The sequence below is a fragment of the Elaeis guineensis genome, chromosome 13 (assembly GCF_000442705.2).
Source record: "Elaeis guineensis isolate ETL-2024a chromosome 13, EG11, whole genome shotgun sequence".
NCBI classification, from domain to species: Eukaryota; Viridiplantae; Streptophyta; class Magnoliopsida; order Arecales; family Arecaceae; genus Elaeis; species Elaeis guineensis.
In genome coordinates, this window is record NC_026005.2 from 74,458,644 (window position 1) to 74,480,654 (window position 22,011).

Here is a 22,011-nt window from a genome sequence, read left to right on the forward strand (position 1 = left end):
GCTAGGTAATCATTAACATCTCAAACAGAAAGAGAGAGAGATTTATTGTTAAAAAATTTATACATGAGAGAGAGAATTGGAAGGAGATTATTTCATTGATCACCAAGAATAGCAATTTCTATCCTACCTCAAGTACTCACCTTCATCGCTTGATATTAGATGTAGTCCAATGTTCAGCTTATCTACATTTTTTCCGGTCTCTCATGTCTATAGACAAGCAAACCAACTAGTTGATTCTCTTGCAGGTTCCAAATTGGATGAGATTATTGATTTGACTCTATAGTAGCTCTGCCACAATAAACTAGAGACTTGGTTTTGGCGGATGCTTGGGTATTGGTTTGCCTAGTTTTTAGTTCATCTTCCTGTTTTTTTGTTTCTTTTGTTCTGTTCCTCTTTCTATGGTTCAAACGAACCCTCATTGTATCCCAAAAAAGGGGTATATAAATGAAAAACCTGGCTAAAAACCATATTGAACATGAGCCTTCATGGGTGGAAAAAAAAATATTTTAAAAAATATTGAGGCAAGAACAATATAGACCAGAACTTAAAAATTTTGCATCATAATAGACAAAGATGGACTGCCAAAACTACGGGAAACAAATTTGGAAAACTTCGCTCTTGAGCATGAAAATATGATTAAATTTTTTTTTAATTTACAATATTCTGCTATTAGATAAATAATTTTTAAGTATTTTTGTACATCCGCAAACATGCAAAGTTATCTATAAAATGAGAAATATATACCAATTTACAATATCATGAATAGGGGTACATAAATATAATTAAATAGAACGAAGAGCACCACCCGTCATGACATTAAAAAGCCGCTTGGTTGTCGGTAATTTTTTCAAAACAAATATTGTAAAACATGACTTCCATAAAATATATTTTAAAAAAAAAGAAAATTATTTTCATAAAAATATTTTTTTTTCACACTCTATGACTTGCCAATTTTAGCAAACCAAATTTTATGTAAAACAACCGAACAACAGTATTTGTTAAACTTATTTATTTTTATTTTTTTCATTGTTTTAATAAAGCTTGTCATCAAATAGTCTCTCGAGTAAAACACAGACTGTGGAAACGAAACGCAAGTTTGTTTCTTCGTTTTCCCAGCAAGCTGCATGCGTTTGGCCATAAGCGGACCTTTTCCAGTTAGCGAATACAAATGATATTGCTTTGCGGTAAGCAAAAAAATAGCCATCTTTCTAGCCCTGTAAACAAACTATATTGTTGAACAATGTTCCACGAAAATTAGACAATGCATGGGAGATTAATTAGGCCGAATAATTGGGTTTTCCTAGAGACCTTCCCATTTGGTTGTGTGCTGGTTATACCCCCTGCGGGGAACTCTTCCTCTATAGACGAGACAGACAAAACTCTTCCTCTATATGGACAAACTATAGACAGATAAATAAAAACATTACTGTTGCCTTGTATAAAGTTTAAACCGGGAAAACTCTTGATCTCCCATTCACCTGATACCATCACAAGCTTCACAACGAAAACAAATAGCTCTTTTGGACAGAACTGGCTCGGTGGCATTTCCAGCAAACACGATTAACCCTTTGTTCTTGTACTCTTCTTTTATGCCTTAATAAAGCTTGGCTTCCTCTGCTTCACCAAAAAGAAAAAACACAGCTAAGACAGAAAACATGTTGAGCACACTCAAGAATTGAATAAAATTGGCAGAACCACAGTTGTGACAGATAATTTTCTACACCTTGGCTCGCATTCAAATTACATGAAAACTGAGTAAATGAGAAGATAATTCCATTTAAACTACAAGTAGATTGGAATAACCCTACCAAGCCTGACCAGCAGGCCTAAATATGGGTCTCGCACCGTAAAATTTTTACAATCACATGAGAATGATTATACATGACATCATCAAATTACAGATCGCTTCTGCTTTCTGTGTAAAGGCTTTGAATTTCTAAGTCAGAAGTCCACTGGATATAAAGGAGACAACCAAACCACCAAACCTGCAAATTGTAGGGCAAGTCCACCTCTAAGTGTGCAATGCCTGACCGATGAACTCTGACAGGGTACCGTCTGTTTCCTAACTAATATTCTGTTTCCAACACCCCATCAATAAGTCCAAATTCTAAGGCCTGAATGGAAAGCAAACAAGAATGTGAGAGTACTTCAACAACAGGAAGATATTAGTCAAAGGATTGTTACAACATGTCTGTAGATTGACATTCTCGACAACTGCTAGTACTGAAATACCTCCGACGAAGAGAAGAAACGATCCCTTTCAGTATATTGCTGCACCTTCTCCAAAGGTTGACCAGTAAAAGCAGCATACATTTTGTCAATTTTCTGCACATGTTGTTCCATATATTTAGATCACAAAGAATTTATCAGAAATGCAAAGAGACCTTACAGGGGTTTTTACTTTGTATTTCTTATTTCCACTTTTTCAATGCTCAATATACAAACTAATCTCAGGATAATTATTCGCATGACAACCTGGCATGGTTAAGTCCATGACATGCAGCACACTGCACAAAAAGTTCACTGAAATGCCAAACAGCCTTAGCTCAGCTGGTTGGCACCCCTACCGGGAGAGGTCCATGGTTTTGAACCCAAGTAGTGGTGCCCCCACCATGTCTCTCAACCAAAGAAATCCTTTGAAACACGGCCAAGCGCAGCATGGTTATAATTAACTCTAGACAGAGTGTCCTCAGTACACAAACCATTGGTAAAAGTGCATATAACATGCCTATTGACTTCACTCATTCTTCCAATTATTCAATTTGTTAGGCTTCTCACTACTTTTATGTATAATCAACTTCGAATTTGGATGAGGGAGGATAACAGATAGCCATCCAACAAAAAAATAACATGAGATTCCACTCAAGTTCAATTAGAACTTGATTCTAAGTAACCCATGAGAGAAACTCACATGACGAGATTGAACAGCCTCTTGCACTTGCCGCCTCACATCCTCCACATGACCCTGAGATAAGATGGCATGGTCCAGACAATAAGAATAGATCCCTCAAAGATCGACAAGAAAGACATGTTACTGCTTACTAAAATCAATTATTTCAATATGATGTAATGAACTACAGGATGATATTAATTCATACCCCACATCCACTTTGTGGTTGATGTATCATTATGCGAGCATTTGGCATCGCATAGCGCATTCCCTTTTCTCCCCCAGCAAGAAGAAGTGCTCCTTGGCTTGCAGCCACCCCAAAGCATACAGTTCCCACCTTGGGCTTTATCTAGTTATTCAGTAAGACAAAGATCCATCATTTAGTTTCTAGCACTTAGTGAACATTAACACTCTTAAACTTGAAGAATAGTCCTTAAAACCAAATAGTGTGCCTACTAAACTTTCAGTATTATGAAGATAATGAGCAGATAAACAACTATCTTGTGAATGGTAAAGTCCACAAAATTAAACTGCATCCTTGTATGCGTAGATTCATGCTACATCTGATATTTATAGAACAGCAAATGATACTGTGTTACCTTGTAAATTCAAGAGAAAAAAGAGACAAATGTTATTGGAAATAATGCAACTATTTTGATATTTTTTTTGAAAAAATGCGAGTATTAATTGATAGTGTTTCACAAAGGAAAAAGGGATAAGGAATATATAATATGTACCCAAAATTATAAAACATTAGAAGATCCTCAGTAAATGATTATCCTTGATACTCATGTTATATTCTACCACCAACTATTTATAAAAGCTTCGGCACTGTATAAGTTGGAGTACATTATGAAGAAATGATGTGTATATGATTCATAGATGGAGTAGTCAGATGAAATTACGTGAAGGTTATTGTTGTAGTTGAAGTCAGCAAGCAAAAGTATCTCACTTCCAAGACCGACAAAACTAACCTTCAGAAAATCGATGGAGAAGGAAATATAGAATGTGTTATTTGTGGTATCTATCTAAAATATGGTTGACATTGCACATAATTATAACCATCAAGCACTGGCACAAGTATTTCGGGTCAGCTTGAACATTGTATTAATCAACATTTTATTACTTTATACACCAACAATAATCACCCATATCTAATAAATTTATGCAGAACCATGTTATTTCCCTATTAACAACTAGCCATCTCTACTACGGTTTAGATATTACCCTTCTGTAGGTTGTATTACATACTAAAATGTTAGTTTTCCTACATAATGTATGCTGCCATATGTTCGTGCATGTATTATGGACTGTCTGCAATATTGATCCTTCCATATGTCTAAGAAAAACTACTCTGGACTGTTTTGGTTCACTGGAAAAGGCGAGGGAAGCATGGTCAACCGAAAAATGAAGAAAGGCCTCATGGTTGGTTGGAATTTTTAAAAGAGACAGATGAAAAAATAACATTTCCATGGCAACAAGATTCCCATAATTCATGGGAAAGAAAAACCCATGTAGGACATAGGAAAGTCCAATTCCCACCAGCTGGGAATTGAGATTTTTCCCCCCCCCCAAATACACCGCTAAGCTTTTGATAGAATAAATAAGATCTTTCCCTTTATCATGGGTATAACAAATATTTTATACAACTTTTTCAAGAAAGTAGATACTCAACCAAACAAAAGCCACTCTGGATTGTGCTACTTTCCTATGGTCAACCAAATATGCAAATATATATATATATTTTTTTTTTTTTCTGAGGCATCATATACCCAAGCATCAGCTTCCCAAGAAAAACAATCCGGTGAGGAAAAATTCTTCTCATGAACCAAATGAGTCCTCTTTTGTATTTCATAGTTATTCATATGTAGCATGTCTGTGTTTGTTTTATATAGAACAGGGATTATGATTGACTCAGCCTATTAATCTTCATTATATACTACGACCCTTTCTCCTAAGACTTGCAACTCAACACAGTGGTAGAGGGGGAAGGGCCAAACGACAAAGGAAGCTATAATTCCTTCTCTCTTTTTGCCATCTTAATTTTCCTTAGTTATGAAGCATAGAATGATGAACAATGGGGGACTGAGTCATGCTAGGGTCATGTCAAAAATCTGGATGCAACATCAAATTGGTTTCATGTCAAAAATCTGGATGTAGTTCAGCACAGTTAGCTCATGGAATCAACTTGGGCTTGGGTCAAAAACTCAAAATTGAAATTTACAAGCTACACCTTCCATTTCCTAAGCGATGCGGGTCAACTCTAGTTTTTAAAATTTAAAGAACTTTGCTTCAGTGTCTTTATTAGTAGATGCGGGTGGGACCAAAGATATGATTATTCTATGACTCGCATGATTACAACATCTTGAATCCAATCAATCTAAACAAAGCCATAGGTAAACATGATAGTGAGCTCCATGAATATCCAAAAATTGATAAATTTGACTATCATTTGGGTGGAAATTTTGGTTGCTATTGGCATCACATCAAACCCAAAGCATATAAGCATGACAGAATATATTATCTTATATTGTCTGTATGCCCCACATGGACTTTTGGAGACAATAATAGCAACAGTGCAAAAATTTGCCGAACTCCAACCTGACTTGTGCTGCAGCCTAAAGCACTTAATATTTTGACAGTAACCTTCATGATTGTTACCAGAAACACAAACAAAAGCATAGGATTCAGAACTTTAATGATGAGTTCGTACATGCAAAAGAGGCACTGAGAGGGGGACAGGATAGCCAGCTTTACACTAAAGATCTGGAGCATGGTCAATCATGTAAAAAATGTACCACAAAATTGACAAAATTCAAGTTATTACCCATGACATACAGTCGTAAATTGCTAAGACGGAATAGGTGCTTCCACCAGGGCAGTTTAGGTAGACCTGTAAAAAAGGTGTGTCTCCAAGTTAACCTCAGAAACTGAGAGAGGTGAAGCAAGAAGGAATATAAGTCTGATGTCAGTTAAAAGAGTCTGCTCAAAATTTTATATCAGTTATTCCAACAAGAAAAGATGGAAACAAGGTAGAAGAGGTATTGAAATATTCCTCACCAGAATATCAGCATCATCATCAATAGAAGCAAGTGTTAAAAGCTGTGATATAACACGTTGTGCCACTTGTGAGTTAACAGGCTGTCCTATGAAGATAATACGGTTGCGGAACAATACAGATGAAAGATCCAAGGGTCCTCCTGGAGTCATGACAGCAGGCATTATAGGTGGGTTCCCCTTTTTTGCTTCTATAGCTGCATCATATCTGTATGCATAACAACACTTCCTGATGAGAGAGAAACCCAATCAAATAATACATCTGGTATGACAGAACCTTGTTTCAGAAATTCATTGGAACATTGCAGTTTTTCCTAATGTCACTATCTTAGCTAGTAGACAAGACAGCTGATGCCAGTTATTAATATGTTCACCTTTTTTCAGAAAGGGATAGTTTCATCCGAGAGAAAAAGTTTCAGCTGTTCAGATGAAGGAGACCAAACACATATATTTCGTCCATCCAGAAACCAATGAGATAGAAGCTATCAACACAAGCTTAACATAAAGAGTCACTTCACTCCACATAAATATTTTGTAGGCCAAAACATGGCCAGGATCACCAAAGGGAAGGAGACTAGCGTCTTTAATATACTGAAGTTAAGATTGTTGAAGATGCACCACCCAAGACTTGAACCCAGGACTTCTGCTTATTAGGCAATATCACTGCAGCAATTGCCAGTTCACACCAGAATCACCAAACTCAATTAAGATCAGGAAGTCTGATGGACCCCTTTTTTATTGAGCATCCTACAGGCTCTCCAGTCTGAACACATGATTCTTGCACTCATGTTAGAAGATGTCTTAGATCTGTCCCGATTTTACTTTCATGCATGTTCTCATTAGTTTACCTTCTTTTAGCATAATTAATCTTACTTCCCGGTATTGTCCAAGCAATTCAGTTACATGCTGCTCACTTACAGCCCCAAATGGAGCCAGGGTTTCCTAAGATTAGGAAACAAATGTGAAGAAAGTGTAAATTTTAAAATCAAAATGGGAATTCTTTCAACTCCAGAGATACGACTAAATCATTCAACACAGAAAAAGAACTAAACAGATATGCAATTTCATGACACAAGTTACCACCTCTACCATTAGAACTTTATAATCCAGGACGTCCAAAAATATAAAATTATTCAACCATCTTGAGTGAGATTACATTGATTCTGGCCTTTTTGGTGGTGAAAGCTAGTGTCTGTTAGAGCTTTACATCTTTGTCCTATGTGGTAACTTCATGGCTTTTACTTGATGCAGAAAACTGCCAACAATTAGGCTGTTGGAAAGAATTAACATTGCATGGATGTATATGGTTTTATCTGTGGCTCAGCCTGGTTTCGAATGAATATGAAAAGGAAAAGCGATAAAATGCAGGTAGATTGTGCTTAAACTGATAAAATTTTTATACCTCATCTTCATTTGCTTTACCTCAGCTACCCAACACTGAAATATAGACATAATGATCAAACATGTTACCATTTTTTGTCCACTTCTTAACAGATCAAGGTAAATGAATTCTACACCTTAGATGAAATAAGACATAACAACATCAAAATATAGCCATGATGGCTAAATAAGTTTTGTTTTTTCCATGACCACTTCTTAACAAGTCAAGGTAAATAGATAGATGAGTTGGGAAAAGACATAACGATATGCTATGAGACCGGGATAAATATATCAAGAAGAAGGTTCTCTGCCACAAATATAATCGGACCAAAAAGATGAGCTTGGAAGAGAATTAGAGATTCCCTTGCAATAGATTCTACCCTACTCTAGCAAGTGGGTTTGCAAATTAATTGAGACTCCATAAACATGATCAAAGGAAACAGTACTCTTGAAGAGAAAATTGAAGAAAGAAAAATTAGTCATTGCTAATGATACTAATAATGTCATACAGTCCCCTCAACTATATTTCTCCCATGTAGTAGGCTTCAATAAGTCCCCATCTAAATATTATTGGACAAGTGAATTGTACCTGGACCATCTAAGAGCCTTCTAAATATTACCTCACTGGCTCACATACACAAGGAGCAACCCTTAAAGCCCAATTTTGCTATTTTTTCGGAAGGCATGCATCTTGTTTCATTCTTTAAGGTCTTGTATCCAAGACTGTACATAGCTCTCAAGCATACCAATCAATATGCAGATAACTAGCTTCTTTCACAAGGTATCACCCCATGGATATCATGCTACTTTCTTAAAGATTTACAAGGCATTAGTTTTCAAATAGTCCTTTATTTCTCACAGGATTTATGTTACAATATTCCTTTCAACTGAACCAAGGAAACAACAATCTTTCACTAATAGGATCTACACAAAGACTTACCACATGCCCAACAACAGAGGAGACTGTTATTAACAAATCTAACTTACAAACCAAACAAGATGAGGAAACTAAAATTCAAAGTAATTAGCTTTGACCAGCGAGACATGAAAGCATTTACCCAAAAAAGGTATGTGCTGAATTTAGTGGTTAAAAGTCGTCTTGTATCCATTGATCTGCAATTAAAAGATGATGTTTTACCAATTAAACATCTGAGAAAATGTTTTGGATTTTCTTGAACTGAAAAGGCTAGTTTTTCTCCATCATTGAAGTTTGCCCTTCCCAACATCATGCTGACTTCTATGTCTACCAGCCTCTGGTTGATTATTTACTTTGAATTCTACAATCTATAATCTATTGAATTGAAAATTTTTAATATTCACTGCAACTTCAAATTTCCACGTATGAATTTCTTTTCCCTCAGGGATTCTGCCACTGCATGCTTCCCATGTTGCTGCAATTAGAGCAGCAGGTATCCATGCAACATTATTTTGCCATATGGCAAGGTACGGTAATGGTATATAAACAAGTTTTCAAACTTGACCAGCGAAAGAAATCTGAGACTAAGCAAAGCCAACAGTGGAGTTTTAACTCCCAAACTACTGTTGCAGATTTTCAAGTTACATGAAGTGACTCTCCATATCCCTTTCTTTGCAGAGTGTAAGACATTTGGACACATGACACCCTCATATTCAATGATCATGTGGAAGCACTTTTAAATAAACCCAGCCATCTATCCTTTTCTTTCTTAGAGGGATCAGGATAGACCATTCCACCACCTATGGAAGCAAATATTTAGACCATAAGAAGCCCATTTCTTTTCCCATACCAAATGTTATCATCATCTAGAGCAGCTCTCATGTTTGCAAGTAAAACTGCACAGAGAGCATGCCTTTTTTATCAATATCACTCCCACAAAGAACTTAATCAAACTTAGGAAAACTAAGAACTCAATCATTCACAATTTCAAATAACATCCAGATCTGCAGCCAATTTGTCCAGTTAATGCACAGATATGGTATCCATATATTGCATTTGGAGGAAACATATATAACAAGAAGAAGGGGGGAAAATCAATGTCTATCTTAAAAAATAGATAAGTAAAAACAAAAAAAAAAAAATGAAGGCATGATATGTAAATACTAAGAAGGATATACAAATAGAGAAGAATTAAAAACTAATGCTGGGATATACCTCAAAGTGCTACAGTGCTGTGTCCGCTCCTTAGGCTTCAGAGATAGACCGCGAATTCTACCATGCAGTCCTGCAGATAATTTGGAGTGGTGTTGGAGTATACCCTTTTTTTAAACAGTTTGGGCTGTAAAGTTAATATACTGTAACAAATTCTTGGGCTGAAATTATCTTTAAACAAGCACAGAAGCACCACCTATAACACATGAACATGTAGCACCGTAACAAGCAGTAGCTCAGAATAAGGTATCAATAGGAGTGCAAATGAGTCGAGCCGCTCACAAGCTACTCCAATTTGACTTGAGCCCAAGCTCGACTCGACTCGGTTATTATCGGGCTCAAGTAGCTCGAATAATTTTTCGAATTGAGCTTGAGTAGCAAGATACTCGACTCGAAGACTCACGAGCTACTCAAATTTAAATATATTTTTAATAATATTATATTTTTATAATATATATATATATATATCATTAGTAAACTAAGGCCCAATTTCAAGCTCAAACTCGAGCTCGAGTATGGTTCAGTTGATATTCGAGTCGATCTTGAGTTTTGCCTATTTTTCATCGAGCCAAGCTCGAACTTGAGATATTAAAGCTTAACCGATCTGGAGCCGAATTTTGTTTCCAAGTATTTTAAGTCAAGTCGAGCTCAAGCTTCCAACTACTTGACTCAGCTCGGCTCGATTGCATCCCTAGTTATCAAGCACCCAACATAAGTTTTTAGATAAGTTGTGACTCATAAGCACATATCAGTTAAGCTTTAAATGTAAAGGTCAGATAACCTTCCCAAAAAAATAGTTGAGTAATGATATGTAAAAGATAAGAATAATAAAACATGATAAAGGAATTAAGATATAGGTAGGCATGCATTATTATTTGATCTCCAACTGATGGGATAAGGCTTCACGCCATGCAATAAAAAATTAAAAAGATGCTTGATTTTGTAACCTAAGTTAAATACTTGAAGACTTCTCAGTTCTCATAGGCAAGTAACTGAATTTGTAAGTCAACAAGGGGCTGTTTGGTTGCCTGCTTTCCTAGATAATTATTATAATACAATATTATAATAGGACTATAATATTATTAGATAATGCAATATTATATAATATAATAATATAGTATATTATATGCTATAATATAATATAATACCAATTCACATAATAATCATATTATTTAGCACAAATAATTGGTTCATATATCAATATAAGATATTATAATAGTTATTATCGTATTATTATAATAAGTATTGTATTTGTATATCTTGATATTATAAATACATCATTATGTTACAATTATATGATATATTAATTGTGATATTATGATATTAGTTAATATTTTATCCTGAAAGAATCATTATGCTAAGAATTATAATAACTTTTAGTGTTCTAATTATAGTAATATTATTATCATATGATCATTGGAGGGAAGGGATATGATGGTAGCTTTTACGCAGCATCTAGAGACTACATTTGGGGATGCATCCTTTTTCTGCTGCATCTCCAGATGCAGCAAAAGAACCTTAGGGTGCAACTCAATTGCCTTCATTTCACTCAGTTACTGGCAATCAAACATCTGTATCTATCCACCTGCACCCAGGATGCACATTGAAGGCTCAAATGTAGGCAACCAAACAGCCCTTGAGTGCAAAAATGTTATGTGTCAATGGGCTCCCATAAAATAGAGTAGGTAATATTTAGGCTATTTTCTTGTTCTAGCTATTGAATTTCAAAACTCCATACCTTCTTCATTGTGGAAAGACTTATTTACTCCACTTTACACCAATTTGATATCAAAACAAATTATAGCTTTAATAAAGGATTGCCTATCAGAAGCAAGGACTGTTGAATTCACAAATATAGTGGTTACAACCCACTTCTAGTGCTTCCTTGAGTTGAAGCTCATAAACCTACGAATAAGTTATTTCCAACCAATGAGATTTTAAGAGACTTGAATTTTAGTTTTTGTTCTTGATTTTTAGTATATATGTGACTGTAATTTAGTGGAATACAGATTTGAAAGATAAGCTGATTTGAAACTTCTTAAATCTAACTCTTTAGTTTCCAAACTCATAAGGTATTTTGTTTCTCAGCAAAATATAGTTTTTATACACCTAGTAGCCCTATTCTGTTAATGTCAACAAAAAGTTTTAGTCTAATTAAAAAAAAATATGGATTCATAAAGCTCAAATTGATTAGTAACTTATGATCATCTTTCAGAATGACTATGGCATCTCATATGCATGAATGTATGGAGCTTCAAATTTGTAAATAAGTGAGAGGAAAAAAACACCCCCGCCCCCTTCCTCCCCTCTCTTATCATAAAAGGGATAAACTGTTCCATCTTCTGTTCTTGTCTTTTAAAAATGTGGAACTCAATGCAAGCTAGAAAGAGTCCTAGATCTTACACTTTGTTCTTTGTTATCTGTTTTTCTTTTAATTATGAAAAAAATACCAAGTATAAGATCTTCCAGAGTCATAGCCTTCTTACCTCTTAACATTAAGACTTTTTTAGAAACTTTTAATTTACATATCTTTTATCATAGTAACTACATCCTTATCGCATCAGAAAGCTCCTCTAGAGTAAGGTTGCGTTTGGTAGCAGGCAATCTTAGTAACTACATCCTTATCGCATCAGAAAGCTCCTCTAGAGTAAGGTTGCATTTGGTAGCACGCAATCTATCCAGATTGCCAGCAATTTAAACTAGGGCCACCAAATAACTATGTTTGGTATTCATTTTTAATGACAATCTATCTTGTATTGGTAATCTGGATTCCCTCTCATGAGGCAATCCAGATTGCTTGAGGAATGAGTGGCTATCCAGATTACTGAAAATGTGATAATCTGATAATAAATTTTTTGAACAAAATTGCCCCTGCCCTCTTCTCCGTGCGCTGCTCCTCTTCTCCTCTCACAATGCTCACCCTCCTCCCACGTCGTCGGTGAGCTGCCCCCTCCCCTCCGCCACCGTCCTCTCGACGCCCCCTCCCCCCAGCCCCGCCGCCATCCTCTCAGGCCCCCCTCCTCTCCACCACCATCTTCTCAGGCCCCAACCCCCTCCACCACCGTCCTCTCAGCACTCCCTCCCCCCGGCCCCGCCACCATCCTCTCAGGGCCCCCCTCCTCTCCGCCACCATCTTCTCAGGCCCCCCCTCCCCTCCGCGGTAAGAATTTTTTTCATATAAAACCTTCCCTCCTTTGCTCCGTCACCATACTCTCAGGCCCCCCTCCCCTTCACCACAGAAGGGCCGGGGGCGGTGCCAGAGGCGCGACTGCCGGGGGGCGGAGCAGCCGGGGGTTGGGGGGTTGTGCCGTACAGGGGATGGAGAAAGAACGGAAAAAAAATAAAATAATAAAAATAATAATATATTATATTATATTATATATTATATATTATATAGATTATAATATATAATATATTTTTATTTTTTTATTTTAAAAAATTAAAAATTTTATATATGGAATGTGATTTTTAATAAATTTGATTTAAGGATATTTTGAGAATTTGATGTTACATTATCAGTAATCTGATTGTCATACCAAACATGTCAATCAAAATTTTCAATAATTTTACTGTAACATTATTTGCATGTACCAAACACAGTAATCAACATTACTGACAATCTATCTAGATTGCAGGTAATCTAGATTACCACTGCCTGGCAACACACCAAATGCAACCGAAGTGTTATCAATTCTACAATGCTAGTTTGATCATAAATTATAACAGAGAAGACTGTTCTATCATTCTTCCCCTTATTCCGACTGATCTACTCTCTTGTCTCCTCTTTGTCCTGTCTCTGTCTCTATTTCAGTCATTTTTTTTTAATGTATCTGTCTCTATTTTAGTCAGAAACAGCCACTTGCTTATCACTCTTTCATCTTTTTTTTTTTTTTAACAGAAAAGTCATATTCTATAATCAATTTATCATGCTAATATCAAACCAGAATGGTTGGAAAGAACCTGGTTCTTTATTTCATTCAAGTAGCTTCCTATAACTTCTTTGGTCCCGTGCCAACAACTTCCTGCTTATTTTTTCATCGATTATTAATTCCCAAAACTTTAATGCCAGACATTATGAAGTAGGAAGCTCGACCAAATACTAACAGAATTTTTATATGACATTCAGATAAACTCAAGATCAATTACCGTTCCATTTTCTCCATTCATGACAAAACACATAATCTGCAAACAACTCACACTCATCGTACGAATCTTATCCGAAAGCAGAACTAAAGACAATATCTTGTCAGAAATTCATAGAATGGCATCCAAAAAACTTAACTTGTGTTGAAATCAATACATTAATAAATTAAGCGACCTAGGTAACAACATCAATCATCCATAATATTTTATTTCCTCTCATACTAGAGATGAAGGGAACAGAGATGACTCACCCCGGTGGTCGAGCGAAGCGGAGGGGGCGGATTTGAGCAAGTTTCTGAGAGGAAAACAGAATCAAAGAAAGTCGACTTACTAAAATGAACGAGGGAAATCGAAACAAAGATGAGCGGGAGGAGAGAGCTACCTGCCAGCAGACGGCGAAGGGGAGACGGAGGTGAGGGAAGCGGCCGCGAGGCCAAAGGGCGCTGAGATGGCCATTGACGCTATGCTATTAGAATCGCCGGCGGAGGATGGGAATGGCGAAAAAGAGCCGGACCAGGCTCTGGAATTGGGAGGTGAGGCGACGATATGCCAAATGGATTGAGCCTGAGCGCGGAAGGGGAGGCGGAAGGCTGGCCGTTCGGGTTCGCGTTCGATTCCAGCGGTATCCGTCTCCAACCTATTGGTTACCAAAAATTGCATGATATATATATATATATATTATAGTTAGATGGATCGGTATATCGGATTAAAGGATCATAAGAATCCATGTGATTTTTCATGGACACTAGAATATCATATCATTACATTATAATAATTATTATAATATATTATAATAATATAATACCATAACAATAATATAATAATATAATATATCATTATATATCAATATATTATAGTATATAATAATATGATAATATAACAATATATTATATTATTTATATAGCAATGTAATAATAACATAATATATTTTATATATAATAATATATACTAATATAGTATAACATAATATACTATATTATTGTAATATATAATAATAATAATTATTATATATTATATTATACTATTATATATTATAAAAGATATTATAAAAAAAATATGAATAGATCTTAAAAATTTATATAGGAAACTAATAATGTAAAAGAACATAGATAACATATTACCGAACAATTTTCCAATATATGAAAGAATATGAATAAATTATTTTTTATCTAAATATTATCTAAAAAATATTTATCTAAAAATATATTGATTCCTAAATAAATTTTTTACACTAAAAAAAAGAGCTCTTGAGATGGGTGAAGTTATATTAATATGGAGGTAAATAGCACAGCAAATTATGTAATGTCATATGTTGCACACCATATAAGCTCGATGAGCTCCAAGTTGGCCCAATGATGCTCCAGCAGCTGCATAACTTCTTGCATTATAATACCAATAGTTTGTATCTATGTAACTAAAAAATATAATAATGTGAAGCTTTCCATGGTTATTATGAAACTAAAATTATATTTTTGATGGAACTCTTTCATTCATATAAAATATTTTATATCATGTAGCAAAGTAAGTATGGTTTAATGTATCAAAGGTGCAGATGGAAACATCAAAATATAGATCAAGCATTTAATGAACACATCAAGAGGAAAGGAGCTATCGGCTTAAGACAAACTTTTGGTAAAGCATAACTTAATAGGGTGGCTAGCTATTAGTTACTATAATCTAAGATATAGAAATAATAATGGCACTATATATATGCATAATACAAATATACTGAAAGAGAGATATCAGTCATACATGGCAAGAACGGCTCATATAACGTAAACCAACAAAGATGAATTTTTAAGCTAAATGGAGACACATAACCTAATAATTAACGGAAAAGCTATATATAAGTATTATATTATAAGTTTAAGAAGATATCTTTCATTGAATCGCAGATCAATATACTGTTTTTTTTCTATTTCAACTATTTTTATTGTTTATTCTTTTAATTTCTACTTCCAAGCTCTTAGGTATGGCCATAGTCACAGCTCCCTTCCTCAAGGATGTGACACCCCAATAGAGAAAGTACTCATGGTCAAGATAGTAAAAACCATTGTTATCTATTTGGTCCGAGCACTTATGATTTGTTCATGCACTAATAATGCGCAAAACTGTCTCTAAAAGCAACCGAATGAAACAAAATCTTCTCTTATCGAAGGCGGAGAAAATTTGACTAGAAAGAGTCCCCCCACCTAGAAAATATTGCATTATACATCATTAGACTAGCAAATTATATATTCTCGCTCAACATACTACTTTATGCTTAACATTGATGAAAACAATACAACGAAACATATCAGGTGGGCAGCCATTGCTTTGGCATACGAGGACCGACTGTTATCCGTTATTGTAAATAATACAAGGAAACATGTTTGTTGGGTAATTATTGTTTGGGTAAAAATGGATAGGGTGTTGGAATGTGCTATCCTCCCAAGATTGGTTGCATTACATAAACCAACCAGGCCGTCAACTCCACGTAACGGAGAGCTTGCACACGTTTTCCCTTATACGGGCTAATGCTGTCCCCATCAATAATATTTTAAAAAAAAAAAAAAAGAAAAACCGTCTGCCGCTATCCGGTGAAACTCGTCTCTCTCTCTCTCTCTCTCTCAAAATAAACACAACGCATAGAACACGACATCCACCGTCAGAATTGTCCACGTCATCGATCCGCGACTTCTGATCAACGGTTCCCATTGTCTTCGTACCGAAGAATAAAACAAAACCGCCCCACCCCCGGCCCGTAGGGATCCGGTTCAACCCACCCAACCGCCGCCGGGCTCAAACCCGCCACGTCAGCCAGAGCCCTTGACGCCAACGAAAAATTAAATAAATGAAATTAGAAATTCCCTAAAAATTATAAAAAATAGGAATAAAAGCCCAGGGAGGGATGAAAAGAGAGGAGAGAGAGAGAGAGAGAGCACGGAAACAGACGAAAAAGCATCTTGGGAGGGTTCTCTGGAGAGCTCGCTGGAAAGAGGAGAAAGGGGGAGAAAATTAGAGAGAAAAAAATCTAAATTTTTCCAACGTCTAGGGTTGGGATTAGGATTTCTTCTGTCGTTCTCCACTTCCTGAATCCAGGGTTAGGGTTTTCTCTTTTTCGTCTCCATTTCTTATTGCTTCCTTGATCTCCGTTGACGAGCGGAATCGCTTGATTGGTTGGTCCCGGGTTGGGGAGAATTTGATCGATTGCTAGGGTTTGATCGGATTTCTTTTTGGTTTTAGGTGGATTCTTGTTTTGGGTCTGGAATCTAGGGTTTGCGGCTTCGTTACAGGGATGGACGAGGCCTGGGAGAGAGCCGTGGAGACGGCCCTCGAAGGACAGGCGGACTCGTCCTCGGCGCCGCGAATACTAACCCTAGACGGGGCGGTGAAGTGCCTCCAGGGGCGGCTTCCGCCGCCGGGGCTGCTGGAGAGGTACCAGAGCCTGGAGCACCTCTCCATCGCCAACGTCGGGGTGTCGTCGCTCGAGAAGTTTCCACGCCTCCGGAACCTCCAGAGGCTGATACTCTCCGACAACCGCATCGCCGGCGGGCTCGAGTTCCTGGTGGGGGCTGGGCTTGATTCTCTCCGTGATCTCGATCTCTCCAACAATCGAATCCAGTTCCTCGAGGACCTGGCACCTCTCGCACAGCTCCGCCTGGTGTCGTTGGATCTCTACGAGTGTCCGGTCACCAGGGTCAAGGACTACCGGTCCCGGGTGTTCGGGATGATCCGGACATTGAAATATCTCGACAAGATGGATGCTGATGAGAACGAGCGGCCGGAGACGGACGAGGAGGAGGAGGATGAGGAAGACGAGGAGGAGGAGGAGGAGGACGTGGGGAATGGCGAAGTTGATGGTGGGGATCGGGCCGGGAGGTCAGTGAATGGCGTCGTGGGAAGTGCCAGAGGTGATGCAGTTGTCGATGTGGATGAGGATGAGGAGAGTGACGCTGATGAGGAGGAGACTGAGAGTGGTAGGAGGGTGGAGGCCAATGGACTGCGGTGGGGGTCTCATCACCACCTATCGAATGGGTTCCGGGTCGCGCCAGTCGGAGCAGCTTCCATTGATGTGGAGGACGAGGAGGAGGAAGAAGAGGAGGACGTGGAGGACGATGATGAGGAGGAAGAGGATTTGGTGGAGGAGATCGATGATGAGGAAGGGGAAGATGATGATGTAGTCGAGGTGCATGATGTCGGGGATAGTGATGAGGATGCTGATGGGGTGGAGGAGGATGGAGAAGATGAGATAGAGGAAGAGGAGGTTGATGTGGACGATGGGGATGGTGATGAAGATGAAGAGGATGTGGAGGATGAAGAGGATGATGGTGAGCCGGGGAGCACGGGGAGGTTGATGAGCACGGAAGGGGAGATAGATGGGCATGAGCAGGGGGAGGAGGATGAGAACGGGGAGATTGGCGAGGAGGATGAGCAAGGAGTGGAGGAGGATAGGGAGTATGAGGAGGGTGATGGTGAGGATGAAGACGAGGTATATTTTCATATTAACATGTTTTCAGTTATTCATAACTTTTTTATTTACCGTGTGTGGGTTATATATATAATATGAAATATACAAAGACATGCTTTATCTAAGTAGGCTTGACATATAATTCCATGTTTCGTTGTTGTCTCTCTGATTCGTTTACAACTGGTACTAAACTAGAAGATGGCGCCTCAAACCACCGCACCCCCCCCCCACCCCAAAAAAAGGGTGTTCTTAAATTTCTGCTGCAAAATATTTTTGGGGATTGTATGCTTTGATTACTGATTAGCATATGCAAATACCTAGCAGTGATGTATTTTGACTTATCTGTTGATGGGGCTTCTGTTGGGTTAGTCATAGTCTGCTGCAGAATATGGATTGACATTGCTATGATCCAGTAATGAAATTCTTTAGATCTCACTGCATGCATGCATAACAATATTTTTTTTATGGATATATTTAAGGCACGCAATGATGTTTCTTTTCCTTAAAAAGAAGGGCTTCAGTCTTTCGATTGTGATTTTTTAACATTTCTAATCAAATCAGTTATCACTTATTTGTGGACTGCATGTTTGATGCTAATAGCATTAGAAGTTGTATCTGACACATTTTTGATGATTTTATGAGTCTTGATGCTGGCTAGTTGATTTCATTGGTCGGTAGTGTGCTTAAGGAGTGGGTTAGCTTTTTCATATTTTCATGTAACAGGGCTTTTCTGATGCTAGTAAGATGTGATTTGACTCAAAAAGGTAAAGATAAGGAATTATTTTATGAGTACTTTTGAATCTGGTGAGCAATTTTCGTTGGTTGGTGGTGTGCCTTGAGAAGTGGTTAGCCGATCCCAACTAGTTTGGAATGAAGGCTTTGTTGAGTTGAGTTGCAGTATGCATTGAGAATTGGATTATTTCTTTTGTATTTCAGTTAGTATGGCTATGACATGCTACGAAGCATGACTTGACTCAGACAAGGTAAAAGAAAAGGGATCAGGTTTTTGCCTCCTTTTTTTTTTCTTGTGTTTTCTTAGGGTTTTTCAAATTGCTGTCTCGACATGAATGAGTTGACAAATTATAACATTTTCCAGTAGATAAGATCTAGAAGACTACAGGTGTTTATTGGCGACTTTTGATACCTTTAGTAAATGATAAATATGCAAGCATGAATATAAACAAGTATATTTAAAGTACCAGTTGTTGTTTTGCCATTTTCTATGTTTTGGAAACTTACAAGTTCTTTTGGTTGTTGCTGTGGATACTAGTGCCTCTTGATGAGTAGATCGGTTTAGGATATATGAGTTCAGAACAGTTGGACAAATATTGGACCCATCTAATGCATGTTTTTTGGAGCCTGTTGGAAGTACTCTTGGTTTTTAGGGCCCGATGTGAATGCCTTAGTATTGGTTTTTAAACTTTTGGCAAGTTTTTATTATTTTGAGGCCAATGGCTTTTACCTAGGTCGACTCTAAATATAATTCTGCTGTCACTTCTTTTTCTTTTTACGTTTATGTTGTGCATTCTGTTACGTAGTGCTTTCATTCACCTCTGAATCTTGTTTTTCCTACAGCTTTGGATGATTGTTTTGTAATGATTTTATGCTGATAATTTATTTCAGCTAATTGGTCTGGGTTAATAAACATCAGAGAAACTTGGTTGATCATGTATATTTTTAGATCAGTATTCTTGCTTGATTATTAGTTCATAAAAATAAGTTAGTTTTCATTAATTTATTTTTTTTTCAAAATCTGTTATTGACGTATGTGCTTTTGTGCATGTTATAATTTTTATAAATTAAAAATGTCCTTTTCAATCATGAAATTATGCTTAGATTTTGAATGTCATGCAGAAGAATTATATATTTAGTATAATTGTGTCTGATGCTTGGAGTAATTTTGTTGCAAGCATTAATAGAATTTTACTTCCACTATTTCCATGGCATCTGGGATTTCTTCACTCGGCTGGATGTTGATGTGCATGAGTTCAACTTTTCCTCCAATTTTTTTGCAACTATAATTTCTATTTCATGCATTTTTTATCATAAATCTTTAGTTGGATGCTCCTGCTGTTTTCTTCCTCCTTTTCCTTTTTGCCTATATTGTGATGTTTATTTATTTTTGTTTACTGCTTTGATTTTTTTTTTTCCAACCTTGATTTATATTTTAATGCTTGCAATAATTTTTTTGATATTTCTAAATTGTAATTTTTGCAGGAAGAGGATCTTGGAACAGAATATCTAGTACAGCCGATTGCTCAAGCTGTTGATGAGACTGGAGGAAGTGATTTTGATGGTTGCGATGAAGATGATGAGGATGAAGTTGATGATGATGAGGAGAATAATCACAGCAATGGTGTCCTGCCACACCTTCCCTCCTCTTCTGAACCCAACAAGAGGAAAAGAGATGAAGAAGATGATGACAGTGTTGAGGATTTGAGGTCTTCAAAAAAGCATTACTGATGATGATTCAGCAGCATTGTACATGGATGCTAGTCGAAGTAAAAAGGGTGGGTTTTTTTGTTTTTTTTTTGTTTGTGCAGACTTGAATTCAGTAGTTTAAAAACTTGGAGGGAATGAATTGTGTAGCTTGGTTTCTTCCCTCCTTATTTCAAAAGTTCGTTAGTGGTCTTGTCAGCGCACGGTTTCTTATTCTGACCGTTGCATCCCTTTCAAATGACAGTTACATATACATATATGGGGTCTGGGCTTTCCCTCCAAATAGCTCAGGAAGTTCAAAAATGAGTAGCCGTTGGATAGTGTTTAAATTTTCTAGACCCGGCATTCAGCAAGCTGTTTCTCTTGGTTAGCTTCTCGGGTATCTGCCTGGAGTGCCACTTCTCTCTTCTCCCCTATTTCAAAGCATTTAGTCTGACGTTTACCAATAAAAAGAGCATTTAGTCTGACGGTTTGTGCGTGGTGTTAGCAGATGCTTTCATTTTTATGCAGGTCTTGTTGGGCATGCGGATGTGGGAAGTGCCAATTTGATGGCTTAATGAAGGGTGATAAGCTTTTTTATTTTATGACTATCTATTCTGTGTGTTTCACAGCTGGTTACTTTAAAAAGGATGCCGGGTTATGGATAAAGTTCATTTATTTGTCCTCCTGTCCACCAATCGCGAGCTAAAGATGTCACGTTAGAACAGTCTTGATGTATGGGATGACGTCTCTCTCTATCTTTAATTATGCGGGGTTAGACGTGCCACGCATCCACCACTGTCTTCTTGCTGGAGTTCTGTCCACCGCCCGGTCATTCTTGCTGGAGGTATCCTGGGGAGTCCTTTTCCTAAGTAATATAAAAAAAAAATTAATTATCTAAATAATTTAAGTTTAAATTTATTTATTAATTTAATATAAAAATAATAAAATATTATTTTGAATGGTGTTTTATCGCGTCACTCCATTCTCCTTCATTTTCTATGTAGATTAGGCGAGCAATGTATGACGTTTTTTTTAAAATATCATTCCAATCAGCGTTTTCGAAAACGTCATATCATTTGATATTTTTAATTATTTTTTCAAAATAATAATAATAATAATAAAATAATAAAAAATTATAATTATAATTTTAAATTTATAAAAAATAAAAATTATAATTTTGATAAAAATAAAAATTATCATTTTAAATTAGTATCTTCAACTTGAATAGAAATATTATAAAAATTTAAATAAAAATTATCATTTTAAATTAGTATCTTAAAATTATAATTCAAATTATTTTTTAAAAAAATAATTATAAAAAAAATTAAAAATATCATAAAAAATATTAAAAAGAAATAAAAATTAAAATTCAAAATATTAAAAAAATAAAAATTTTAATTTTAATTCAAATAAAAATCATCATTTCAAATTACAATCTTCTTTTGAAATTAATTTTTTTAAAAAATATCATAAAAAATTTAAAAATTTATTAAAAAAATAACAAAAAATAAAAATTATAATTTTAAATAAATTTTTAAAAAT

General features: G+C 36.4%; 2 protein-coding genes across 8 annotated transcripts; one reads left to right on the plus strand and one right to left on the minus strand.

Annotated features, from left to right (window-relative positions):
- Window positions 1–1,752: 1,752 nt before the first annotated feature.
- On the minus strand, window positions 1,753–14,225 carry LOC105037624 (ATP-dependent Clp protease proteolytic subunit 6, chloroplastic). 4 transcript variants are annotated; one of them, XR_012136308.1, is made up of 9 exons: window positions 13,981–14,225; window positions 13,850–13,893; window positions 9,459–9,528; window positions 5,951–6,176; window positions 5,729–5,783; window positions 3,099–3,239; window positions 2,912–2,965; window positions 2,233–2,325; window positions 1,753–2,114 (listed from the first exon to the last, which is right to left on the minus strand). XR_012136308.1 is itself a non-coding variant. In XM_073247720.1 (9 exons), exons 1-9 carry the CDS (start codon window positions 14,052–14,054, stop codon window positions 2,067–2,069), a joined length of 816 nt encoding a protein of 271 aa, XP_073103821.1. In that variant the 5' UTR covers window positions 14,055–14,225; the 3' UTR covers window positions 1,753–2,066. The 4 variants fall into 4 exon arrangements, 2 of the variants coding, with proteins under 2 accessions (XP_073103821.1, XP_073103822.1); XR_012136307.1 differs by having other exon boundaries at window positions 5,718–5,820; XM_073247720.1 differs by having other exon boundaries at window positions 5,718–5,783.
- Window positions 14,226–16,490: 2,265 nt separating this feature from the next.
- On the plus strand, window positions 16,491–21,164 carry LOC140850828 (acidic leucine-rich nuclear phosphoprotein 32-related protein-like). Of its 4 annotated transcripts, none has more exons than XM_073247581.1 (3): window positions 16,491–16,680; window positions 16,824–18,069; window positions 20,266–20,665. In XM_073247581.1, the coding sequence occupies exons 2-3, from the start codon at window positions 16,876–16,878 to the stop codon at window positions 20,509–20,511; spliced, it is 1,440 nt and encodes a 479-aa protein (XP_073103682.1). In that variant the 5' UTR covers window positions 16,491–16,680; window positions 16,824–16,875; the 3' UTR covers window positions 20,512–20,665. The 4 variants fall into 4 exon arrangements, with proteins under 4 accessions (XP_073103682.1, XP_073103681.1, XP_073103680.1 ...); XM_073247580.1 differs by adding an exon at window positions 20,998–21,164 and having other exon boundaries at window positions 16,495–18,069; window positions 20,266–20,558; XM_073247579.1 differs by adding an exon at window positions 20,732–20,954 and having other exon boundaries at window positions 16,495–18,069; window positions 20,266–20,558.
- Window positions 21,165–22,011: the final 847 nt, after the last annotated feature.